The sequence below is a fragment of the Cryptomeria japonica genome, chromosome 10 (assembly GCF_030272615.1).
Source record: "Cryptomeria japonica chromosome 10, Sugi_1.0, whole genome shotgun sequence".
Classification (NCBI taxonomy): Eukaryota; Viridiplantae; Streptophyta; class Pinopsida; order Cupressales; family Cupressaceae; genus Cryptomeria; species Cryptomeria japonica.
Window position 1 is genome coordinate 182,870,175 of NC_081414.1, and position 9,010 is coordinate 182,879,184.

At 30.5% G+C, this 9,010-nt stretch overlaps 1 protein-coding gene across 1 annotated transcript; it reads left to right on the plus strand.

Moving 5' to 3' along the window:
* Nucleotides 1-3,789: 3,789 nt before the first annotated feature.
* On the plus strand, nucleotides 3,790-8,440 carry LOC131073547 (beta-glucosidase 12-like). The gene is made up of 13 exons (XM_059212299.1): nucleotides 3,790-3,937; nucleotides 4,051-4,109; nucleotides 4,228-4,303; nucleotides 4,393-4,470; nucleotides 4,619-4,706; nucleotides 4,826-5,045; nucleotides 5,316-5,431; nucleotides 5,507-5,730; nucleotides 5,850-5,881; nucleotides 5,971-6,073; nucleotides 6,196-6,304; nucleotides 6,383-6,542; nucleotides 8,348-8,440. Exons 1-13 carry the CDS (start codon nucleotides 3,931-3,933, stop codon nucleotides 8,438-8,440), a joined length of 1,365 nt encoding a protein of 454 aa, XP_059068282.1. The 5' UTR covers nucleotides 3,790-3,930.
* The last annotated feature ends 570 nt before the right edge of the window (nucleotides 8,441-9,010 follow it).

The window sequence follows — 9,010 nt, forward strand, 5'->3', positions numbered from 1 at the left end:
TATTACTATCCTCATCCCCATCTCCATCTCTACATCATCCTATTTCTCGTAATCTTCTTCCAATCTTCTTAATATACTTCCCCTTCCTACATATTATTTATCCCATCAATCCCTTAGTTAATTCTTTTCCTTTTTTCATAATATACTTTCATATATTTTGAGACAATGCCCATGTTCTTTCAATCCAACTATCCTCTTAAGAGATAATCATCATCTAAATCTTCAATTCAATCCCAATAATCAAATCAAGATTTTGAATCCAAAAGAAATCCAAGCATTGAAGTATCATTCAAACCCAATCATCCTTGATCAATCAATCAATACAATCAATCCAACTAGTGAAATTAATTATACCTTAACCTGAGATGCTTGGGACATCTTCCTTCATCAATTTCAATTCACTATGTGTTGGTATATAGTTTCCTTGAAATAACATTAGTACTTCTAATCACCTTAAAATTTTAAAGAAGGAGAATATATACAATATATATGTTGGACATGTGATGTCATTGATGTCAAAAGAGTGTTGTCTTTGAGGGATATTTTTGAAGAGATGTTACCAGTTGAGTATCAAACATGTTGCTTACTTTTGTGGCATCAAAAAAAATTATTTTTTTGTCATGTGTCAGAGCATTTTGAGTTGTAGTAGTACCATTGATTAATATGATTATGGAATTAGTTGTGATATGTCCATTTTAAAGCATGTTACCTCCAAACACACATTTTTATGCTTCAAAACTTGCATTTAGGAAGAACAAGCTTGAAAATGATGATTTGGGAGTATGATAAGTTAAATCATAATAGCGCTTTCATGTTCATAGCTTCAGAATCAGAACTTGTATTTTCAAGATTGTGTTACCTCCAAACACACATTTTTGATATCATGTTGCATCTACTCATGTTGATGGAAGTGTTCTAAAAATTTGGTCTTGAGTGATTGATGTATGTTACCTAGATAATAAGCCTAATTTGATAACTTGTTGTGATTCGCATTTTCTTGTGGTTTGAATGGAGAGTATGCCTACACATATTTTATCACTATCAAGATTTTTTGGATTTTTTGTGCAATGGATAATATTAATGTTTATTTTGTTAGTTGGAATGCTATGTTGCCAGTTGATTAGGTGTGTGTTCTAGAATGGCGCAGCAATATTTTAATGCTTTTGTTGCCAAATATTTAGGATGGGTAAAAGCACAAAGTTGTGTCACACTATTATAAAAGAAATGGCCAATGTTAATTCAACTTTTTAAATTGAATCAATAGAAACTGAAATATATGTTTTGAATTTTGAAATGATGTAAACTAATAGAATGTATATTTAATTGTGTATTTTATGTATGTGATTTTTTTTTTTAAATAAAAAAATTATTTGAATATACTTTCTTATAAAGTAAACACTATAATTTATGTGCTTATAAAATACCGAAATTGAAGTTACACAAGGCGTCACACTTTATATAGTAAAATTTACCTTTTATTCTTTAATTTTTTTGTTTATATTAATAACTTGAATCTTTAGCGCAAAAATATGTTCTTAACTATTTTTTATGTATATATATTTTCATTAAATTTAAAAAGTTACATGTACTGAAATATAATTCTTTCCATTTGGTGTCACCTTTTTTTCTTAATTATTTATCCAAACTATAAAATAATTATATCATCTTGACATGGACTCTTTTCTCTAGTGCGCTATAGTATTTTTCCTTTTCAAGATAATCAACCTTATATTTTATGTTGGTGACCTACTTTCAGAAAAAATGAAAAATAAAATATAAAAAACTAATTAAAATATTAACAGATTTATATTTTGGGAAAATTGCATATAGATCTATAAAAGGATATTTTTACATTTCAAAACAAAATGATATTTATAATAGGAGTTGTTGGAACATTTAGTTTAATATATATATATATATATATATAAAATAGGAGTTGTTGGAACATTGAGTTTAATATATATATATATAAGTAATTAGACCCAAAGTGGTATAAAATATACACTTAGTAGACAATTTCAATTGTAAAAGGTTGTGGCCCATATATAAGGTAGCTATAATGAATCTCTATAGACCATATGTTTGACTAAAATGAATTTTTAGTTAGAAATACTTAAACTCACTTGTGTCAATAAGTTGGCCTAAAACATGGCATAGTTTTGTGATTTTACCCAAATGGAAATTATTTGATACCAGATAAATCTTCAACAAGATCCACATGGCATTTTCTCCTATGTGGAACCATGTATAAGACTTTTGGGTTATACCTATTACACATCTAATGAGGCCATCTTGCAGATGAAGTGTACATTGTATCTCCATTGAATATTGTGTGTGGGTAACCTTTGGGACTAGATTAAGCTACCTTGTGAAGTATGTGGTGTTTTCCTTTGTTTTATGTAGTGTGTGGGCTGATTGGACCTAGCCTATTACACATTTCGTGAAGAATTTTTTGTGTGGCCAACCTAAGCAAGATCAATTATGTATTAGGTTGAATTATGTTCATGTAATTATAATTATAAAACATATAATAGGTGTCTTGGATTCATTTCTAAGTGTATTGGTAGTTAAGTTGTGTGTGTACTTCTAAGAATACAAGTTCATATAATGTGAATTCAAAAAGAAGGTTTTCTACAGTTTCTAGATTTATGTGTGTCATTATCATTTATTTTGAAGGAGTGTTTGAAGGTTGATCATATTAGATGCAAGTTGTATGTTGAAGTTGAAGGTCCTCAATCCATAAATTTCATATTGTTGAAATTGAAGTCCTAGTTACTGAGTTGTTGCTCAAATCTGGGCATATGAGATTGGTGTATCTAGTGGGTTGGTGCAAAAAAGTATATTAAGAGGATTGGTGTTGCCGGTAGGTTGGTGCCTACTTAATCATTGTAAGTGATTCATTATTTTGTAAGGGTGGATTTGGCCAATAGATCCAAGGAGCTATTCTCAATGTGTTTTTTTCCATCTTAGGTTTCCACATATATTTGGTGTTCATTGTGTCAATGTGTGTTTCTTTATGTGTTATAAATGGCACATCATAACAGATTTTATGTTAAACAAATTTGATAACTTTTTGTCATTATTTGAAAAAGTATTTTAAGATAACTAATGTTTAATTTGAATAAAAAATGGATATACTAACTCACATCCCCCTCAATATATTGTGTGCTCTTCAACATAAACATGAAAATCACTTATAAATTATTTATATAATATCATTTCATATTAACATTTAAAACACTTACCACATCTTAATCTATTAAAATAATTAATAATATCCTGACTCCATTACTTTATCACAAACGCCTTCTATAATTAACTCACTTATTCTTACATCACAAAAGCCTTCGATGATTACAAATGTTTTGGACTTGGACGAGAGATTTTCATTTTATTATGCAAGGCGGTTGGCCCCAACTGATACTCAAAACCTCGTTCTTCTCGACCTCTTCTTTTGATCTGAATTGTCCATTCTTTTCAAACGCATAGATTGCGTTCAAAATTTCTCTCTTGTTTTCGTAAACGCTTTCATTTGTCGCTCATAAACTTTCCATTGACGAATTCCATGTTCGTCTACCATCTGTATTTTGGAAGTTCTGAATCATTACAATCCGAATTGGCCGGCAGGGTCTCGTTTTATTTCTATTTAAGGTGGTGTATCTCTAAATCCTCATGGCATTAAGGAATTGCTACGTGGAAAGCATTACAATAATGACTAGCAGAAAGAAATGGGGAACCTGTGTGGTGGTGTGTTTGTGGGTTATTGTGTTTACAGCGAGAGTGGATGCAACTCAGGATGTAGTACAAGTATTAAATAGGAGTGGGTTTCCTCCTGGATTTATATTCGGTACAGCTTCTGCTTCATATCAATATGAAGGAGCTGCCCATGAAGGAGGAAGAGGCCCAAGCGTCTGGGATACTTTCTCACATATGCCAGGTAAACTTTGACTCTTCTTTACATATATTTATCTGTATTTTCCATTTCTATCTATTGATTTTCTCTCTTGCAATCAATGTCTGAAAACATATTGTAAATGAAATTATGTGCAGGGACAATCGCTGATGGGAAAAATGGGGATGTTGCTGTCGACGAATACCATCGCTATAAGGTGTGCTGCTTACAGCATTTGATTCAAATCATATATTTTCAGATCCATGAAAGATCATCTGAATGCGTTTAGTGTTTTCATCTTGAAATATATTAAAGACGGATAGTGAAATTTACAGGAGGACGTGAAACTGATGAAGGACATGGGCATGGATGCATATAGGTTTTCTATTTCTTGGTCACGGATATTACCATGTGAGTCATTTTTTTAATTTATTATTCTCACTAAATATAACTAGTATTCATTGATCCCTATATTAAAAGGATTTTGTTTTGGGTTACAGATGGTACGGTCGAAGGGGGAATCAACAAAGTTGGAGTGACCTATTATAACAATTTAATCGATGAACTCCTCAAACATGGTAATATGTATATTTTTATTATTGTTCATTTGAAATTATCAATAAGATTTATAATGAATCAAAATTTAAAGTGTGTTATTTAAGTCCAATCTATAAGATATAAAATTATTGAAACTGTAAACCTAATGACCCACAACTCTCATTACAGAAATCACGCCTTTTATAACATTATTCCATTGGGACCTTCCACAAGCATTGGAGGATAAATATGGAGGCTTTCTCAGCCAGGATATTGTGTATGAAACCCTTCCAAAACATTAAACTTGGGCGGAACTGATGCCCAAACCATAGATCTTTGATTTCTTTACTTGGTCATTGTATTTGCATAACAGAGGCTCTGTTCCTAACAATGCAGGAAGGATTTTGTAGCTTATAGTGAAGTGTGCTTTCAAGAGTTTGGAGACCGAGTGAAACACTGGATCACTTTAAACGAACCTTATGCCTACGCAATTACAGGATATGATGTGAGAATTGGCCCACCAGGTCATCATTCGCCAACAGAGCCATATATCGTAGCCCATAACCTCCTCCTTTCTCACGCAGCTGCTGTGAATCTCTACAAGAGCAAATATCAGGTGACCAACTATAGTTTTTTTTTTAAAATCACATATAATTGAGTGTAATTGAGTGTTGTTGTTTTTAAATTTGATTGTGTGAGAGTTTTTATCAAAAATCTTTGGAATCATATTTTATAATATATCTTTAAGAAAAATTATCTAAAACATTAATTACATAACAATCAAATCCAAAAACAACACTCAATATTATAATATTATAATGTGAAAATCTACATATCATTGATTACATACAACTGCTATATGCCAATCTACCATTTTCATGTGTAGGCATTGCAGAAGGGATCGATTGGTATTGCATTAGTGAGCATGTGGATTATGCCCTATTCAAAATCCCACTCTGACCATAAAGCTTCCCAAAGGGCTATAGATTTTATGTTTGGCTGGTAAGCAAGTACCTTTTTAAAGGCAATCTACTAATGGGCCGCAATATGAAATTGACTAGCAGTACAAATTTACAGGTTTATGGATCCAATTGCAAGAGGGAAATACCCCTCCTCAATGACAAATCTTGTTGGTGTGCGTTTACCCAAATTTAGTGCCCTTGAATCTGCTATGGTGAAAGGTTCCTTTGATTTTGTGGGCTTAAATTACTACACAAGTCGGTATGCTGTCGATGCTTCAATGACACCCAATTTTACTACTCCAAGCTATATAGTATCGGATTCTCTAGCAAATTTAACCGGTAGCATTTCTGAAATTTCCCTTTTTGAGTTTAACAATATATAAACTGATTTAGTCTTCCAATAATTTAGATGATTTGTACATTACATCTCACATCCATTGCCATCGAAATGTTTTCAGCTGAGAGGAATGGCGTGCTGATTGGACCGGCGGTAAGACTCAATAATTTGTAGAACTCCCTGATTAATAATTTTGTTGAAGTATTTGATTGCTAATGATAATTTTCAATGCGGCGGAACAGGGAGGCTCCAGTTGGATTAATGTATATCCCCCTGGAATAAGAGAACTTTTGAAGTACGTAAAACATAAATATGACAATCTACCAATTTACATAACAGAAAACGGTAAATGTCCTTGCCACATGAAGCTTATTTAACTATTTTTAACAAAATTAGTGAATAATAGGGTTTTTTTTTAATTTAATGTGATTTTTTTGGAAGTTTTAACTTAACCTTGTTTGTTATAGGTTTTTCTGAAAGGGATAATGATACTTTACCAATGTCAGAGGCTTTGAATGATACTGGCAGAATAGATTATCACTCAAAGCATTTATTGTTTTTACAGCGAGCAATAAGGTGAGTTATAATTATTTTTATTTTTATTTATATATATAAATATTATTTGTATATTGATATAGATGAGTTATATTGCAGGGATGGATCCGATGTACATGGATATTTTGCCTGGTCTCTATTGGACAACTTTGAGTGGTTATATGGCTTTACAATAAGATTCGGCCTTTACTATGTAGATTATAAGGATAATTTAAATAGATATCCTAAATCATCGGTCTATTGGTTTAGCAAATTCTTAAATAAAAAAGATTAGAGGACTAATACTATCTTCGCTTATTCATAATTTGTTTTATAGAAAATGTTGAGATTCATACATCAACAAAAAAAAAATTATATAATTGATGTTATGAAGAAAATTGTAGATTGAAAAACACAATGTGTATTTCAACTTACACGTCTTTAATTTATATTTTGTAAGATGTCTTTTAAATTTTTTACCTTCTTAGCTTATCCATAACTTTTTATGTTTGAAATGTTAGAATTTATGCATTGACAAAATGAATCATGTACATCAAATTAAACAAACAAACAAAAATAAAAATAAAGGAAAAGTACATTCAAAGTGGATGTGGATATGGGAAATGTTTCATTTATGCTTCATGTGTGGTATGCCTATCTTCGTATTTACATGCACAAAAATTTGTTACTAGAATTTGACACAAATACTAAAATGAGCATAAACAATAACTATATAGTGATGTAAAAATGAATGTGTAAATGTATACGGATTGTAAATATTTATCATAAGCAAAACAGGTCGAGACCAAGAGATATAGGTCCAAGATTCCTAAATGAGCCAGTGTTACTAACAAAGAGGTAGTATAGGATCCCCAAATAGACCAATGTAACAAGAAAAGGACAAGTTGAGGGATCCCTAAATGGCTTATACTAACCATGTTCCCAATGATAGAATATGGTGAAGTAATTTTAGTAAGTCGCTATAACCAAACAAGGTCAATGTAGGAGTGTTGATGAGTCATTATGATAATGAGCATGTGGTGTAGGATCCCTATAGAGTTATTTTACCAATATCCGTGAAAGAATGTATGTGATATAATATGCCCCCTTAAATTGGTTGCACACAAAATGATGCAAGGAATTTGAGGATGAAAAAACCAATACATGTGTAAAAGAATATGATCATGTAAGCTCCATAAACATGTAACAGGTTGTCATAGAGAGATTATCATGTAAAATTATCAAATAATGTATCATGATATGATACTAAAATAACATGTAAGGGGTCATAAGGTTCCCTAATATTGATCCCAAGTGTGAAGACAATGAATGAGTATTAAAATCATGTGCTAGATGTCATCATACAAGTATAGGTATACAATCTTATATAGTGAGATGTAAACATGAAAGTACATTATGTGCACATGAAGTATCACCAAGCTTAAAGAATATTTAATAATGAATGTACATTAGTGAAAAACAAGTAAAACATAATAATGTGAGTGAGAAAACTCTAATTTTTACCTAAAATTGTACTGAGATTTAAAAATAAATGATCAATTAATCTAAACATGGAATTTTGATATAATCCTAGAGGTATTAGTTACAACTTCCTCAATTAAACAACAATTAGATCAAAACCCCTTTCTAGAACCTCTAACAAACCTCCTCCACTTCTATCTATGTGTTAAAAGTTCTAGTTCAACTCATGTTTTGGGGGTTCAAATGAAGTCATCCAAAGATGCAATAGTATAGGTACACATCACTTAGTGTGAGCATATCAAAAATTATAATATGTATTTTTTAATATTATTTTCTATTTAATCGTATATCAACATTAGTCCATTACAAAAAAAGAATGGCCTCTATTTGATACTAATAATAAATAAACTATGTTAGAAAAATTTCAAAAAATACATCGCACTCTACTTTAATGTCCCTTTTCTAATGAAAAATAATGCATGCAAAAGAAGAATTACATTATAATAAAATAATGATTTGAAGTTTTTTATGTTTTGAATCAGAATATTGGTAATAAATAAACTATTTGATAAATATTTATCAAATTATATCTATACACTATTTATTGGAGTTAAGAATCCACGACTAAAAACTTATGAAAAGATTTTATTTGTTGTTCAACTTGTGTATTATGGTATTATATTGCTCAATAGATAACAGAATAATATTTATAATGCAAATTTATTAGAAACAAATATTATAATGATAATTTTTTTAATATAAAAAAAGTTATAGATTGAAATAATTTGTATAGAAACTTCAACAAAGTATTAAATTAAATTAGTCATAAATTCTTGACAACTTGTTCAATATAATTGATAGAAAATGACGAATTCTAAAAACTTAATTTTTATTGTGAATAAACCATTTGCAAAATAGTGTTATACATATCCATGTAAATGTAAATGGGTGGAAATAGTCACACCTCTAAAGTCTATAAGTGAAAATTCTAGAGCATAAAACATAAATAAAGCCTCTAATTGGTGAGAGAAGCAATAGTGAGGGTAGGAGGATAATCTTAGCCAATATCATTTTTCTTATTATCTTCTTTATTTGCATGAAAAGGAAAAATAACAAAAGTCATCCAAGGGAATTTTTTTAAAGCAAACCAACTAGTAACACCTCTTATCGAGTATCCATCCAAAAGTCCCTCTCATAGGCAACTAAGCTCTCTAATTATGATCCCTTCTCATATTTAGAGGAGAATTATGTGAGTGGTTCTTTTGA